Below are 18,652 nucleotides of genomic sequence, written 5' to 3' on the forward strand. Positions count from 1 at the left end.
TGACAAAACAACTGCGGCCTTAGTTTTAGAACTATCCCGTTTAAAAATGGAAACCAAAGAAAAGGTCAAGGATTTTAACATTTAGTTCAAAACTTTGTTCAACAGAATCCTGGCGAATGCTAGACCTACTGATGAGGTGCTCATGGAATTCTACATCACTGCTCTCCTTGTCCCTACCACAATGTGGGTTAAAAGGAGTAATTCACAAACCTTACAGGGTGCTATCGATGAAGCAGTAAAAGTCGAGAACGAAATGATCAGTCTCACAACATGTCATCATACGACCGAAGGAAAGAAAGCCTCTCAGTCATCCAAGAAGAATAATGGGAGTGATAACAAAGCGGCTGAGATCAAGGAAAAAGACACCATAGATGTGGAAGGTTTGCATCGGATCATTAAGAAATTGACAAACACAATCATTGATATGAAAAGGAATTCTGGAGAGAGTACAAGTGGGAATGGAGGAGATTATAACAATAGAAAACTCTTCAAACCTTTCTATCGTAAGGAGACAAAAGGTGGTCATGGTCAACTTGCGTTTCCTGCTCCACCCAACGAAGGGAATTTAAATATGGAAGAGCTGGCTCTTATCGGATCGCTTCTTACCAAAGAAGAACCTATAGTAGAGCTAGAGCCATAACAAGAAGATGAGGAAGAGTACCAAGTAGAAGATCCCTTGGACGAGGTATCTCAAGTCAATGTACTATGGGATTTCTATACAAATGGGAACAATGATGATGAAGAAGATAGTACAGCAGAAATCCACACTAATGAAATCCACACACGAAGTAAAGGGCCACTTGCAGACATGATGAAGCCTGTAGACTAGACAAAGAAAGATGTTCGCCCTTCGAAGGCATCCGCTCCCAAGTTTCCTGTTGAGAAGAATAAACCTAGTGTTGATTCCAAGAGCATTCCAGTCGTGAAATATCTAGAGAAAGATAATACATCTCCAAATGCAACTAAGGCAACTAAAAATGGTAAACTCACACCTAAGAACGAAAAAACCAGTATGTTTACTCTGCCCTACCCTGTTTATAACATTGATTACAATATTGTAGATGATCTTAAGAAATATCGAGCTAATATCACATACTTCGATTTGTTAAAGTTAACGCAACAAAGAGATCTGCTTTTGAAAGCTATGAATGAATAGAATTGCAAATCTCCCACCAATCCAATTAGCCAAACCAAGAAGTCGGCGTCCAGACCTGTTAGAACCCCTAGTACATCCCAAACACCATTAGCCATGGAAACCACTCTATCAAAAATGAATCGAAAGCCTCAAGATGTCAGTGTAGCCATGATAGGAAGGAAATCAAAATCCATGACTCCACCTTTCCTTATCACATTTGAAATCTTCAACATGAACGTATACAATTACCTGGTAGATTTTGGTGCCTCGTCTACTGTTATGCCTTAAGCTGTTGCTAAAAGACTTCATGCAATGCTTGAGAAAATAGGAACTCGAATTATGCAACTAGACAAAACGAATGTGAAAGTAATTGGAGAATTGAAAGATGTGTTGATTCGGATGGCTGCCAAACCACAGTACACACAAGTCATTGCAATAATGGTAGTCGACATACTCGAGGCATATAGAATGTTGCTTAGTAGGGATTGGTCAACAAATCTGAATGGGTATTTCTCAACTGATTGGTCCCATCTCTTGTTGCCTCAGAAGGGAAAAGGTTATACGCTGAGAGTTGATCGAGAAAGACACATGAAGTATGTAGTGACAAAACTAAACGAGCCCAATGAACTTGTAATGTTTACCAACTCTATCCTTGGGAATTATAGTTTCGACGTTTGTGCCACGGAAACTTGTTTTGGAGAATTCCATGCAGAGACAGTTGAAGAAACTGCAATAAACATACAGTTGGAAGCTCTTCCTCGTAGTCTAACTGATGAGCTACCCTGTAATAAGGTAGATGATAGGGCCAATTTCATAGAAGGCAGTTCATTTGATATAACATCAGATTCTATGTTTTGGAAACTCTATTTTGATGGCTTTAACTGCCTAGAAGGTGCAAGTGCTGGGAGCATTCTCATTGACTCGCAAGGGAACCAACGTTTGATGTCCAGCCGGTTGGAGTTCGCGTGCACCAACAACACAACAGAATACGAAGGCTTGCTTGAAGAAAGCCATTGATATGAAGGTGAGAAATCTTAAAGTTTTGGTGACTCGCAAATAATTGTGGACCAGGTAAGGAAAATGATACATTGCAATTCACCACATCCGGTAAGATACCAACATGAGGTATGGAGCTTAATTGACAGTTTTGATTCTTTTAATATCACACACATACCTCGATGGCAAAACCAAGATGTCGATCTGATGGATGGTATGTCTGCAAAAATTTTCACGATCTTAGATTAAACAAGAATAAATATTATGTTGAATTGATTTTCAGACCATCCGTACCTGATAACATCTCAAATTGGCAAGGGTTCGAAGGTGATGAGCAAATCCTTGAGTTCTTGCATTGCGAAAAGACATTCAAAAATGCATTCATTGATGAAAAAGAGCATGACAAGCTTATGAATGGGAGCGAGGATGACGCTGATCATGTCTTGAAAGAAATGCACGACGACCCAACAGGTGGTCACTATGGCGGAGAGACCACTACTCACAAAATATTAAGAGCTGGGTATTATTGGCCTACAGTGTTCAGAGACTCGCATGCCTACGCTCGGAAGTGCAAGGTGTGTCAAACTGTCGCAGGGCGAGAAAGAAAGCCAGCCATTCCCCTCAGGCCCATTATGATTTATCGCCCGTTCCAGCAATGGGGCCTAGATGTCATAGGTGAGATCACTCCGAACTCTTCACAGCAGCATAAGTATATACTCACGGCAATCGACTACTTCACTAGATGGACCGAAGCCATCTCGCTTCGGAAGGTTAACGAAGACGAGGTAATATCTTTTATTGAGAAATTTATTATCAACAGGTTTGGCATCCCTGATGCTCTCATATTTGATAATGCTTCTTATTTTTCATCACTAAAATTGACTGAATTTGCTATCGATAAATCAATTCGCATAAGATATGCATCAAACTATTACCCCCAGGGAAATGGAGTTGTAGAGTCCTCAAATAAAAACCTCATCTGCATAATCTGTAAATTTGTCGCTGACAACTAGAGGAATTTGCACAACGCTCTAACAAATGCCCTCTAGGCCGATAGGGTCACCCCAAAAGTAGCATTAGGAAACTCCCCATACTTCCTCGTCTATGGACAAGAATCCATATTACCTATCAAAGTTACCCTTCCCTCTTTACAACTCTCCCAAGCTTTCGAGAGGGACCCCTTCAACCTTACTTCAAAAAAGGATCAACCAACTGGTGAGGTTGGAGGAATTGAGAGATAATGCTAGAAACAAGTTCAGGAATCACCAAATGATTGTGAAGAGATAGGTTTGGTCGCCATCTGGCAGGAGATAAAGATTACCAAGTTGGTTAGTTTGTCCTGAAATGGGACAAGTTGAGTGAGCCAAAAGTTAAGCACACAAAATTCCAACACTTATGGCTGGGCCCATTCCCAGTGGAGGAAAAAATTGGACAGGGAACCTACAGACTGAAAACTTTACAGGGAGAAACTGAAAAACTCCCTGTTAATGGCCAACATCTTAAGAGATACTTCCAGTAGCCACCACATGGTGGTTACCTCCTGAGTAGGTTAGGATTCACTTTGTTTTGCTGATAGCTTAGTTATACTTTCGTTTTTTTTTTTCATTCTTGTTTTTCCCGCAAAGTTTATCTTCCTTCTATTTTGAATTCCAGTCCTTTTTAGCCAATTAATTTCGGTCTTTCAGTCTCGTTTTCACCTTTTATAACTCTCTTCTGATCGCCCTCATTCGCTACCTTCAGCTTTTGCTTCCCTCATTAACTTGTTGATGAGTCTGCAGATCCTAAATTCATTGTTACCTCGCAAGTTGAATGAACCTTCGATGAGCCCATGAGAACTGGAAAATCAGCGGTAAAATTCAAATCAAAGCCACTCATTGGCATCTGTTGGGAACTAGGTAGGCTCTGTTGATAATCTGGATACCTGAAGCATGTAGGGACATCTTTATAAAACGAAAAAATGTGTAACCACGGTTGGACTGGCATGGTGGAATGCTGCATTTTTAAAAAAAAATCCCACCTAGACCTAGCCTATACTTTCCTATGAGATTTGCAGTCATTCTCCATTGGTTCCGTCCACCACACTAAATTTCCAATATTTGTCATCTACAAGTAAACCTCCTTTCATGGGCTAAGCTCGCTGTCGTATATCCTGTGGAAAATTTAATTGTGCTCTAGTCCTTGTGCCTGAAACTGGAAGGACTTATTTAAAAGAAAATGAAATGTCGAGTCCTTGTGCCAATCTGGAAGGACAGGTTGTTTAGGACGCTGGTTGGAGTAGGGACTGTTGCTGGACTCAGAGCACTAGTTGACACAGCAAGCCCAACCTTGCTTAAGTGGTTTAAAAATATTGCATGATCCATGACTTTGCCCCATTCGATCATACGAAAGTACAGCAGTAAAAATTCTTACATAAAGTGCGGATAAACATATCTACATATATTCGTCAAGCTTGATGTGCGATAAAGAGATGAGGCACACATCTAAACAGGTATTGACAAACCAGTGATGGCCCCGGAAGGATTTTGAAAGTAGAAAACAGGTAAAGGAGAGTCAATAAATCCCATAATACAACCATTGGAGAATGCCTGTCAAAACCCTATCAATAAGTAGAAGCTATTTGTCTTTATCCCACCTAAAGCGATTAATGTTGAAGTGGAACCCATGCCTGTCCGTCTATATAGTTTTCATTTCGAGTTTATCTTAACACCTTGATGTTCTACAGATCAAGTTTATTTGGTAACAGAGATAACTGGTTCGCCATTTTGTTGTGGCCACAACCACCACCACAACAACATTTTTTCGAGTGTTTTTGTTGTTCCCTCCAGGGAACAACGGTTGTTCCCTCTAGGGAAAAGCTATTGTGCCCTCAAGGGAACATCACTTTTAGAGCTTTTGCTTGGCCACAACCACCACCCTATTAAAACCTGCTCTGGAGGCAAATTTGAATGGGTCCCTTGAGAAGTTTGATCTTTCATCTCTCTGAATGATAACCGTAGTTGTCAGATGGAATTATGTCCTCAAAGTTGAATGGTTCAATGGTTTATTAATTATGGTTGCAATCTGTTTTTAATCATTAGTCCCCAAAAAATCATCACGCCCTCTTGAGATTTAGAGCCGGAAGGACTCATATAACCCCCAATTGCAAAGCCTGTCTCTTTATGAAAGTTTTTATGAAGGTAAGGTTTGTTTTAGGCATTTCTGTCATATCTCTCATAATCATAGCTAACGCTGATCATTCATGTAGGCAAGGACCAAGAGAAGAAAAGTGAGGTCGACGAGCTGATGCATAAGCATCAGGAATGGCTGCGGGGAAAAGATGCAAGTGAGACCTAGCCGAAACAGAGGAATTTATGACAAGAAATAGGGAAGGCATACACAGTGGGGAGCTACGCAACAGACTACGGTGATTTCTTGTTGCTTATCCTCCCTCCAGCCCTTCCACTCTTGTAACAGAGCTTTCAATTGCAACTGCTGACTTGCAAAAGGATCTTACATCTTGAAATACTTGTCCAAGAAAAGGAGGTACGGGCTCAGAGATTTGTTTCATATGTATAGTGTTCTGTGGATCCTAGAAAAACACCTTCATCTGCTGGATCAGTGCAAGTTGGATAAGGCTCGATGGACGGAAACAACCGCAGAACACTCTACCTCGCAATCTGTCGAAGAAACGTATGAACACATCAAAGAAACTCTGAATGAGTACGAAGTCATTGTTGATCGCTGGCTTGAATGCTCGGCTAATTTCAAAAAATGCAATCACAGTCATAGAGAGGTAAATACACATGGACAACATATAGCTAAACTCTAAAGAATTCTTCGAGATGCAAAGAGATATGGAACCACCACATTTTATAATGGAAGCATGCTCTATACTAAGTAAAGGTACTCTTGATAGCGCAGATCCATCAAGTTATTATTACCTCCGGATACACCTTAAATCAAGCCAGAGGTTGAAAAATGAGCGCATTGTCTACATTTGCCTTCAGGGAATGAAAAGGAATAACATTCAGTCAATACATGCGCAAAGGGATGTCATGCTGTCATTCCTCTTTCTACTGACATCCATTCATTTTCTTCAGGAAATAGAACGCTCCAGTAGCAATGGCTTCAACGTGTTCGTTGTTTCATTAAACGTTACATTTTGTATATTTTAATTTGAATATGGAAAGGAAGAGGGAAGGTGGAAGGTCGAGAGAAACCGACGGTCAGTTCTCTTTCTCCATAAGTATCACCTCTGGATAGAGGAAAAGGACTTTTTTTTGGCAGAATAGGGGTCGATTTTATTATGCTAATAAAGAAGACTATTTCGGTCAAAAAGAAACCTTTTCTCAGATTCATTTTCCTTTTTCTTTTATGTTTGGAATCAAGGTGTTGTGACTGGCATGAGGATATATATGTTTTGTTTTTGTGCACAGTGATAACATACAACTTATGACTAGTCTTGGTTATTTGAATATAATTCGTTATCATGGTTAACACATGAGCAGTCTCCGATTCAAAGTTATATTAAACATCAGTTGCAAGTTTTATTTGTAGAAATAGGAATGTGTATTCTTGTATGAATAATTAGATTGCAATTAAGCTTAAATACAACCTTGTTTATCGGTGAACTTAGTAATTGATTCATTTGGACTTGGAACCTATATATGATGTTTATTCTCTTTTATTATGCTCCTGCAGGATAGATTAGAATAGTTAGGACTAGCATAAGTAGGTAGAATTAGTATAGATAGGACTTGATAGATATAAGCTAGCTATTTCTTTTGTTGATTTAATGGAAGTCTTCCTCCGGGGAGCAATCTTTCAACAGTTGTAACAATTTACGAGATCCTTTAAAACTCGTTGGAACTAGCCACTCCAAATGAAAGCGGATCTAATTGGGGTCTGCAATCGGCTTCGACGAGTTGTCTTGGGTCGCCCCGTCTTGCCTTTGTCCTTGGTTCTTCGGTTTGGGGAAGCCTTTCCCTGCTTCAGATTCGTGGATCCAAAGTCTTGCTTCTTATGTTTAAACTTTCGCTCGATCTTGATAGCGTATCAGTACATCATGCCAAGCGAGGAGATTTCCAGGAACTCCATCTCGTCTTGGATATACCTGTGTAGGCAATCACGATATTTGAGTACCAAATGCTGCTCAAAATCCTTGATACCCAACTTTGTGCAAAGGGTATGAAAAATATTGCCTAACTCCGCACGTCTTGGTCCCTTCCCCATCGCAGCGTGGTCCACTTTATGTATTTATCCTCATAGCTTCCAACAGGGTAGTATTGCTCCTTTATGGTATCTCGGAATGAATTCTAAGTGGTAGCGACTGAAAACAATGAGTTCATACTTTCATCCTTCTGCTCACAATAGCTTTCCCACCAGTCCTTGACGTGGGGGGCAGCTTTGAGAAGAGAAAAAGTAATATTTTTTTGGTTGGAAAAATCATGAACAGAAAAATATCCTTCTAATAGATTCAACCATTTATCTACAACGTCTGCATCTATTTGGCCCTCGAATATGGGGATTTCAAAGTTAACTTTTACCTTAAATGACGTGGCATTTCCAGAGTCGCTGCTAGATGTGTCACCCTTGGGTAGTCGCTGAAGGATCTGGGCAAAGTTGTCCATCATCGCGTTCCTTTGTCACTTGAGGGCTTCTTCGAGCAAGATTTTGATAGGGCCTCTTGCCCCCTCATTTTTCTTTTCATCCACCATGGGAGGCCGTCGGGGTTTGCGACACTGATCTTGCAAAGGTTCAACCAGATCGAGCCCTAACTCCGTATATCCTGACCTCGCTGGGGACATGCAAAGAAAAACAGAGAGAACAGATCGTTTTGATACCACTAATCTAGATTTATGCAGGAACATAATAAAATACAGAAATAACCATAAATACAGAGATGCAACATAAATAATACTTCATTTCATTAATGTAAAACACTGAAATATGCTTACAAACAGAAATGAAAATAAACTAGCTCAGGCGATGGTAGTTTATCTTTGAGGAGAGATGTGGCAGCTACATGTCTCCGAATTGAGTTACAATGAGGCTGAAGGGACTTTTTTTATTATTGAACAATAAGAGCAAACCCTAACCCGAGGAGATGTAACACCAAGAGTTTATGGGCCCTGTTGGGTTGAGTTGGGCAACCAACTTCCCAGAGTCGTGACTTGGTCATATTATCTCTGTTTGACATGCATGATATCCCGTTGGAAAGATCTCTCTGAGGACTACAACGAAAAAAACAACTTATAACTAGTCGCTGGTGGTACATTGCCAAAAAAAGGTCGTTTAGGGCCACAAAACGGACCCAGAAGTTTAGGACCCGAAAAACTGCTAAAAATAGTAAATTGTGCTACAATTAAGGAAAATGAAAAACTGAAAAAGACAATTGTGAGGGTCCAAGTGGGATAGGTGGGTGGCCACCAACATCCACCTGGATCATTCCTCACTTAGGGAATTAATCATATTCTAGGAAGACAAAATTTCTCAACATCCAAGGGTCCTCCCTTAACCTAACTCTATTAAATCTAGCCTCAACCTTCCAAATCAACCATTTCCCAATCAATGGAAATGTGATCACCATAAATTTCCAAATAATATAAGAATTGTCAAAAGATTTTGTGGATGGTCTTATCCAATCCCCCATGCTTAGGGACTCACTGTATTTCTAACAATCTACTTTACTCCACAATCCCATTCCATCAATAATTGTTCAAACACATTTAGCAACAAGGGCTTTCACAAAATTAAAAAATGTCTTCTACACGTGAACCCCCAAATTCCTTTGGAACAATGATCTCTTTCCATAAGACCAAGGAAAAATATTTTCATTGTCCTCAACCCAAATGAACATATAACTGAGTTTTCTAATCTACTCCAAAACAACTTTAGGAATAAAGCATAAGGATAACAATACACAGGAATGGCTTATAGATTTTTTTATTTTTATTTTTTATTTTTTTATAGAAACAAGTCTCCCCCAACTCTGCTCAGGACCACACCCCAAAAAACCACTTGTTACACCAGATAGACATCCTCCTTTATACTTTAGATATCATCCAACTCCAATATCTCTTTGTGAAATAATTGGGCTTGACATGAAATCTTAGATACTTTATACTCAATTGAATATCCACATGATTAAAAGAAACACCTTTAAAAGGTGGTATGTCTTCATCACTAATACCCATGAAAGAAACAAAATTCTTTCCCACATTAATCACCATCCCATAGCTAAAAAATAGAGATATAAAACCTCTTTAAGCTTTAAAGTATCCCGATGAGAACCATCACAAAATCAAAGAATATTATCTACAAATGATTAATTAGATAGATGTAAGGTGGTCCCCATCCTTATTAATTTAAAAACACAAACTTTTTTCCTTTGAATTAGTTCTACTCACACCTTTAGCCAAAAGTATAAACATTGAAGGGGATAATGGGCATCCCTATCTTAGCCCATGACTAGGCCTAAAAAATCCTGTCATAGAACCATTAATCAAAATTGAAAAATACATTGAAGATACACTATTCATAACTGAATCGACAAATGACAAACTATAAGTCAAAACCTAGGTGAATAATCATTAGTTGAAGATAAGCCCAACTAGTGATATGGATTTAAACAGGAACGCAACAAATTACAAACATAACCATAAATACAGAGATGCAGCAGAAATAATACTTCATTTCATTAATGTAAAATACTGAAATATACTTACAAACAAAAAAGGAAATAAACCAGCGAAGGCGACGGTAGCTTATCTCTAAGAAGAGATGTGGTGGCTACATGCCTCTGAATTGTGTTACAATGAGGCTTGAAGGCCTATTTATTGTTGATAAACAATGGAAAACCCTAAACATCCAAAAACCTAACCCTAGGAGATGAAACGCCAAACTATGGGCCCCGTTTTGGGTAAATTGGTACATCAACTTTCCGGGGTCGTAACTTTCGCATACAATCTCTGTTTGACACGCACAATACCTCGTTAGAAAGATCTATCCGAAGACTACAACTTTAAGAAGGGAAACATTCATCCATGGACCCATGTTTCTCCCAGTTTTCCCAAAAAACGTCGTTTAGGGCTTCAAAACAGCTCCGGAAGTTCAAAACCTGAAAAACTGCTAAAAATAGTAAATTGTGCTACAATTAAGGAAACTAGAAAACTGAAAGAGACAGTTGTGGGGGTCCAAGTGAGATAAGTGGGTGGCCACCAACATCCACCTGGATCATTCCTCCTCCTTTAGGAAGCAATGGTCCCCATTGTATTGAGTTCCTCCATGAGATGAGGAAACTTCTGTTGAACTGGGTCCCTAGTGAGCTGTTCTGCAACCTCTGATGTGTCCAGTAATGGTCGAAGGCAGTCAACATTGAACACTCGGTGTAAGTGAAGGAATGGGAGAATGCTGTGCTCCAAAGCATTGTTTCCCATCGCCTTGGTAATGGTGTAAGGACCATATCGGAGTGGTTTTAGCTTTTGATGGGATCTAGTAAGGCGTTCTTTCTACAAATGCAACCAAACTTTGTCACTCACTTGAAACTTGTGTGGTACTTGCTGCTGATTATGTCACTGCTTGTACTTCACATTTTCCAGAATGGTGCAGCGATATATCGACCCGTTGGGTAGAGGTTCTTTGGGAGTTAGATTGAATGAATGTTTGACCTGACAGTGCAACGGTACCCCTGTGGGCGAGGAGAAGATGTCCCCGTGTTCTTTCATGATCGTATCCATCTACTGCTGCGGCTGTGTGGAGGAACCCTTTACAGGGGTCATCGATGTGGCGACAATCTTCCCCTTACTTTGGGGGCGAAATAGACAGAAAATGAATTTCCTAGTCTATGAAATGATCTTGTTGCATTTCTTAGCAGAGATCAAAGAAGTGGTGGTAGGTGGGGCTACCTCTAGTATTCTGTATATTGAATTACCCAAAGAAATAATAACCACGCGAAGCCTTGACTCATACACAACATGTCGCCTCCACAAGTATGGCTGGCCTAATAATACATCACAAACATCTAGAGGTGAAACATCACACAATACCTCATCTATGAAGGGCTTGATGTTGTAGGGAAGGTGGCACTACTGGCGGACTCAGAGATCTCGTCCTTGGTGAAGCCACCCGACACTGTACGGCTGCGGCTATGGTGTAGTCGGTAGGCCCAACCGCTTGACGACCTCTGCTAAAATGAGGTTCTTTGGCTGCCACTGTCGACAATGAGTTGCAACGGGGAACCCTTAACCCACATTTGTGAGTGGAAAAGACGTTCCCCCTCCTCTGGATCTTCGGGCTCATTCTTCTAGACCTTGGCGGTGGCAACAATGGCGCTGGGCTCTGCATCAATGATTTGTTTCCCTTTGTCATTCCCTTGTCGGGTTCTGACTCAGAGTCGGAACATGCATCTGATTCAGAAGCCTTCAATTAGACCACCAGCCACTGCTTGGTCCGACACTCACTTGTGTTGTGAGTGGGGCTCTTATGGAACTCACGCCACTTTCCTGTGCCCTTCTTTGACTTCATGGTGTTGTTCTTTTCTTGCGGCTTCGACAGGTTGTCTTGGGTCACCCCGCCTTGGCTTTGTCCTTTGTTCTTCGGATTCGCAGATCCAAAGTCTCGCTTCTTTTGTTTAAACTTCTACTCGATCTTAACAGTGTATCAGTATGTCGTGCTGAGTGAGGAGATGTTCAGGAACTCCACTTCATCCTGGTTGTATCTATGTAAGTAGCCGCTGTATTTAAGTACCAAATTCAGTTTAGAATCCTTGATACCAAACTTTGTGCGAAGGGTATGAAAAATTTGTGAACTTTGGCACATCTTGGTCCCTTCCCTGCTGCAGCGTGGTCCATTTTATGTATTTATCCTCATAGCTTTTGACAGGGTAGTACTGCTCCTTGATGGCACCCCGGAATGAATTCTAAGTGGGTGCAGCTGAAAATAGTGAGCTCATACTCTCATCCTTCTGCTCGCAGTAGGTTTCCCACTAGTCCTTGACACGTGGGGCTGCTTTGAGAAGTGCAAAAGTGATCTTTTCCTGACTGGAAAAATCATGAACAAAAATATAACCATCTAGAAGATTAAACCATTTATCTATGACATCTGCGTCTATCTGACCCTTGAATATGGGGATTTCAAAGTTAACTTGTACCTTAAAGAGTGTGGCATTTCCAAAGTAGCTTCTGGAAGTAGTTGCATCACCCTTGGGTAGCCGTTGAAGGATCTGGCAAAGTTGTCCATCAGCGCGTTCTTTTGTCACTCGAGGGCTTCTTCGAGCAAGATTTTGATAGGATCTCTTGCCCCCTCGTCTTTCTTGTCTTCCGCCATGGGAGGCCGTCGGGATTTGCGACGCTGGTCTTACAAGGGTTCGACCAATTCAAGCCCTAACCCCTTATATCCCAACCTCGTTGGGGACATGCAAAGAAAAAACAGAGAAAAAACAAACCGCTTTGATATCATTGATCCGGATTTAAACAGGAACGCAACAAATTACAGACATAGCCATAAATACAGAGATGCAACAGAAATAATACTTCATTTCATTAATGTAAAATACTGAAATATGATTACAAACAGAAATGGAAATAAACCAGCTAGGGCGATGGTAGCTTATCTCTAAGAAGAGATGTGACGGTTACATGCCTCTGAACTGTGTTACAATAAAGCTCGAAGGCCTATTTATTGTTGAGAAACAATGGCAAACCCTAAACACCCAAAAAAATAACCCTAGGAGATGAAACGCCAAACTATGGGCCTCGTTTTGGGTAAATTGGTACATCAACTTCCCAGGGTCGTAACTTTGGCATACGATCTCCATTTGACGCACACAATACCTCGTTAGAAAGATCTATCCAAAGACTACAACTTTGGGAAGAGCAACATCAGTTTATGATGTGATGTTGCTCTCAATTTTCCCAAAAAACGCCGTTTAAGGCCTCAAAACGACTCTAGAAGTTCAGGGCCCGAAAAAATGCTAAAAATAGTAAATTGTGTTACAATTAAGGAAACTGAAAAACTGAAAGAGACAGTTGTGGGGGTCCAAGTGGGATAGGTGGGTTGCCACCAACATCCACCTGGATCAACTGGCCCTATCATATGGCTTAAATCAATCTTGGTCACCATAGCTATCAACTAAAAAATTACAAGGCACATCCACCACTTCATGAACTTGTCTTTTAGATAGAAAAACAAAGTGCTATGGAGATATGGATATTGGAGAGTAAATTCTTGACTCTCTCAACAAGACTTTTTAAAATATTTTGTAAATGCAATTACATAATGAAATAGGTCTGCACTCCTTGAAATAAGTAGGATTATTTCTTTTATGGATGAGGGCTATGAAAGTATATTGAAAGCTATGAGCACTCTACAAGAAACCCTTGATTCTTGAATAACCCTCAAAAAATCTTCATCAAATAACTCAAGAAACCTAAACATAACTTAATTGTCTAGTCATTTGGCCTAGGACTCTTACACTTCTTAAAATAATGTAGAGCCACCTAAATCTCTTCTTTTGACACCTCTTCCATCAAACTGTCATTATCTTCAACTACAACAAACATAGGAAATAATGTTTCCATTAGAACCACTTTAACTATAGTAGCTAGTTTTGCTTTCTTGAACAAATTTTGGAAATGAACCACCACATGTTTAGCTAAATCATCAAAGTCATAACTTCAATAGAGCGATCATGACCTTGATTTTTATTTTTTAACCATTGGAAAACTCCTAATCATCCCAATTTTCCAACCACAAAGCTCTACTTTTGAGCTTCCAAGCAACCTCTTTTTCATCCAATGTAGATCTCTTCTTCTCTAGTTCAATGATCCCACTCTTATGATCTTGATTCATAAACCCAACCATATCTTGAAAATATAGTTCCTCCAACTAGAGCTCAACATCCTTCAAGGCTCTTTTATCCCTAAGTCATTTTTATCATAGGCCCATTTTATCACAACTTCCTTCCTGTATTTTGCTAATTCTTGAGTCTTTTCTTTGTTTGGTTCAACAATTTCGCCTAGAACATATTCCATGACTTCATTTTCTATGAGTGCCAAGTCAATCCACTTCTTCTATGCTAGAAAGTTTGCTGACCCAACAAGCTTGTTGCTTTCCTTGCAAAATGTAGCCATATGATTTGTAGATTGAGACATAGAAGACAATATGATACTTTTCAACCAAGAGTTCTCCCTTTTGATGATGTCTCTAACTATCTTGATGCTTGCAAGACCTTCAAAGAAACTTCAACGATGCCCCAAAATGATGACTTCTAGGATCCCTTCAACAATAATGTCTTCAAATAGCTTCAATGAGAGGACAATGATCCCAAGATTCTTTGATGCTTCTTTTTCTACAAGATGATGCACTAGAGAGCCTTCAACAGGAGCTTGATGTGGTAGCCTTCCTTCCTTAATGAGAGCTTGGCTCTTCTTAAGATGATGTCTTCAATGAAAGTTTCATGTAGCAACCTTCCTTTTAGGTCAATAAGTCCTCTTCTTCTTTCCTTGTGTCCTTTTGCAAATGATTCCCCTTAACAAGCAATCCCTTCTTATGTCAACAGGATGATCTTCCAGCTGCCTTCTCTTTGTTCACCTTAGCTCTCATACCAATGTGGAGAATTAGTAGGGCAGCTATTAAAACAAATTCTCCTTATCCTTGATAAAAGCTTGTGAGCTTATGTTATCTTCAAGAATAACATCTGCATTAAACTCATCAACACAAACTAGTGTGCTTCACACAATGCACAACAACCAAAAACTTGCTGCCCAACAACATTCATGACACTTGGTTGAGCTAACCCATATATATATATATATATATATATATGGGGGAAATCCAAAAAAATGTTTCCCCATATTCATGGATGACACTCCTAGTAAAATCACTGATGTAGACTACTGTACCTCACCTAAGAGGACTCAATCCATTTCAGTATCCACTATGATAACTACTTTTAGCCCCATAAGACTCAATGAGAAGGGAACTTGTAAGAGATTACAACTTAGCATAAAGGGTGGAACCAACTGAGCTATCCCCTGCGGTTTTATATTAGCCAAATGTGATTATAAATTATAGACAATTAAAGAATAACCACTCCCCTAGTTCTGATAGAATAACTAATGAAATTCTTTTTGTTAGAGCAAAAGAGTAATTTATAACGTACATTGAAGGGATTTATTTCACTAGCATATTATATTAAAGAGGACTATTGGTAGATTAGAGATTTATTTTTTGTAAATTAATTTTTTAAAGATATATTAATTTCTGTCAATGTAACTTTTGAAAACAGCACTGTTTAAGTAATTTGTTTAGGCAACAACATTTAAAAACTTGATTCCTCCTCTTTTGAACTACATTAAACTAGTTTTTCTTCATCTATATAATCATTTTAGGCAACAACATTTAAAAAAATGATTCCTCCTCTTTTGCATACACTGAACTACATTAAACTAGTTTTGCTTCATGTATATAATCATTTTAGGGTTAATATTTTCATTTTCCTAAAATAAACATCCATTCAAATTGAATATTCCTTAACAAGGACTTTCAGGACTATCCATAATAAAACTACTAGCTTGTTAGAAATGGATCTCTGATGTAATTCCCTGATTAAAGGGTGTCATCAATTGTACACAACTATTAATGTGGAGGATTGTTTTTTTTCTTCTTTAACACATCATTGGAAAATATCTGAGTGTCCTCACTCAAAGAATGATACCTAATCTAAAGCAGGCAGTGTAAACTTGAAACACCTAACTCAACAGAGACATCCATTGAGGCCCGCAAATATCAAGGAGATCTCTTGCTTGTAATTCAGCACTCAATCATTCCAACTTAAGTTATATCAAAATTTCAAATATCATTATAATTTTAGTGTCTTCACTTTTGACCAGAAGGGAATAAGATCAATTATCAAAACCTAAATCCACCTCGTAGAGTGAAAATGGTGGCATGTCAAACTGTACAACGAACTTTCATGAAAAGCAAGAAATATATATTAAAATAAAGCGTTAATCAAATACATAAATGGTCCACCCGGGACTTTACATTTTCAATGTCAACAGGTTTCTGTACTTATTCCAGAGGCCAAAACCCTGCCGAGAAAGATAATGCCCTGAAATAAATGAGCCATCTTTGACCTACCTACTGTATACATGAATTGATCTAACGGGTTCTCTAAGACGTTTACCACTAAAATATTACCCAAAATCCCTCCTAGGGATTCTCCTCGAGCAATAATATTTGATTAAATATACGGCTAAGACAGGGTTACTCCTGTTCCACTATCCGTTACATTACGAACTGTATCCATTTAGTATCTTGCATCCGATTATTGTAATGTTGTAATTCTAATGTAATAGAAGCACATCAGTCACAGATGTGCATATCGTAATTGCTCCAGAGACTGCACAAAGAGAAAAATGCTGATTATATATCATTTGAATTGCTGCTCAATTTCGAACAAGTTAATATATGTCAAACTATATCTGGATTATAAGCTTGAGAGCTACAGAATAAGAACAAAGTGTTCATATCCTTTCAGACGCTGGACAGTAGAAGTTTCTCATATGGAGCAAAACACTTACCAGCATATCTGGTCTATATAGTCAGCTAGAACTCTGAAATCAGGAAAGGCATAAATTGTTATCAACCCTTCTGGCTAAGACTTGATTCCCAAAATACTCAACTGGTAACACAGCAGCAGGCATTCCAATTGGCATAGTCAGGAAAGCACTCATGTTCACTGGAAAATATGTGACTTTAACAAAATCTCCACAGTAAGGATATTCAAAGCATTAGAATAAAATAAATGCAACATGAAAGAAACAGTTAATATCCAGTTGGTATATCCAAGCATTAGAATAAATAAAATGTAGCATAAAAGAACAGGTTTTTGTTTCAAGCTAGGCTGAGTCTAGTTCGAGGCCAGCCTCATTGTTGGATGGAAGAAGGATCTGCTCACATGTGCGATGCTGTCACCAGGATTGTTTGAGGTTCGGTTGAGCATGCACACCCCATGGGACAGTTTTTTCCCCCACAGAAGGTCCCACTCTCAACCTCTCTCAACAATATTTGAACCAGTGACCTCATGGGGACTAAACCCCACACAAACCAACTGACTTACACCTCATGGGATGCATAAAAGAAACAGTTATCATCAAACCATTATTGCGTGTAGACAAACTCTAAATGCAAAAGTCTAAATTTACTTGCATTTGGCTCTATTATCTACAATACTCTCATTCAGAATGGACCTCTGAACATACACAAATGAGACAACATCACCCTGTATGAAATAAGCTAAGAGCCAAGCTCATCAAAACATCCCAACACTAAGTAACAAGATTTAAAGAGCAATTGTGATAATAATAGAAAATCACTGATGTAAAACTATTTCTTCCAAAATGCCTTGACGTCTAAAGAGAACACTAGGATCTAAAACATCTCAGTAACATCTTCAGTGTATATATTGTTGAAAAGTATAACTAGGTTCGGTCTTCATAATTATCTTTGTACTTCTATCAATTTGTATTTTATGTAAAAACAAAAAGAAGAAAAAGAAAATTTATAATTATTTTTCATTAGTCAAGCATGTTCTTCATGCTTCTAGGATTCGTTGAGTCAAAGTCTTGTAATTGAGTGAAAGTCCTATTTGGACTCCTTGTAAGAAAAAGGAAAAAAGTATTTTTAAAATATAATTTGGATCAAAATCACCTCTAGAAGCTAAGTCGGCCCTGCCCAGGAAGAGGCATCTATTCAACCCCTCCGAAAAAGTATAAATAAAGGACAGATCGAGCTCATTTGGAGACAAGTTTTTGGTATCACACATCCTCTGATCTTCTACGTTTGAGCAAAAAAGGGGGCGACTTCTAGAAGAAAAGAAGGCCGAAGAATAATCTCTCTCAGCCTTGCATGAGAAAAGGAGAAGTCTATCCTGAACTCGCACTTGTGGAAACTCTATCAGAACAAGGTTTTTGTTGATTGTGTTGAAAATGTAACTAGTTTCGGTCTTCATAATTGTTGTACTCATTTCAATACGTATCCTTTCTAACAAACAATAGAAGAAAAGAAAAAGTTATTATTATTAAAGCATGGGTTTCATACTCATTATTGATGGTCTTCTAGGTAAAAGCATGTTCCTCGTGCTTCTAGGGTTTGTTAGGTCTTAGGATTTATTGTCATGAGTCAAAGGAGTCAACATCATGTTTATTAGACCCTATCGGCAAAATGTAATTGTAAAAAGAATAATTTTGAGTTTAGAAAGTCTAGGAAACTCCAAATGTACAAGTCGGCTTAAAAAAGGGAATTCGACCCCGTAAGAAGGCTATATAAAGGAGTTCAACCTCATTTGGATCACACTCACTCCACAAGTTCGATCTATCAAGAAAGAGTTTGATTTGTAGTTGGGAAGCTAGAAGGAGAGTGAAGGTCTAAGAGAAGAAAGGACAAAAATATCTTGTTTTTGGGCTTTATCTCTCTCACATGTGCGAAATTCTAGGGTTTACGGTTGTAGGAAGAGGTTGAAGTTGCAGGTCCGAGTTG

General features: G+C 39.0%; 1 protein-coding gene across 2 annotated transcripts in view; it reads right to left on the minus strand.

Annotated features, from left to right (window-relative positions):
* Positions 1-16,081: 16,081 nt before the first annotated feature.
* Positions 16,082-18,652, minus strand: part of LOC149142210 (uncharacterized) — a 402,089-nt gene continuing 399,518 nt past the window's right edge. Inside the window, exons 13-14 of one of the 2 annotated variants that reach the window (XM_089452873.1) lie at positions 16,696-16,853; positions 16,082-16,514 (exon numbers count right to left, since the gene is read on the minus strand). In XM_089452873.1, coding sequence (XP_089308999.1) covers positions 16,851-16,853 — 3 coding nt within the window. In that variant the 3' untranslated portion in view covers positions 16,082-16,514; positions 16,696-16,850. The remainder of the gene's footprint in view (positions 16,515-16,695; positions 16,854-18,652) is intronic. The other variant, XM_089452872.1, reaches the window with a different exon arrangement.

Source organism: Pinus tabuliformis, chromosome X, assembly GCF_031772625.1.
Source record: "Pinus tabuliformis cultivar Carrire ecotype Pingquan chromosome X, CPIR1, whole genome shotgun sequence".
Taxonomy (NCBI): Eukaryota; Viridiplantae; Streptophyta; class Pinopsida; order Pinales; family Pinaceae; genus Pinus; species Pinus tabuliformis.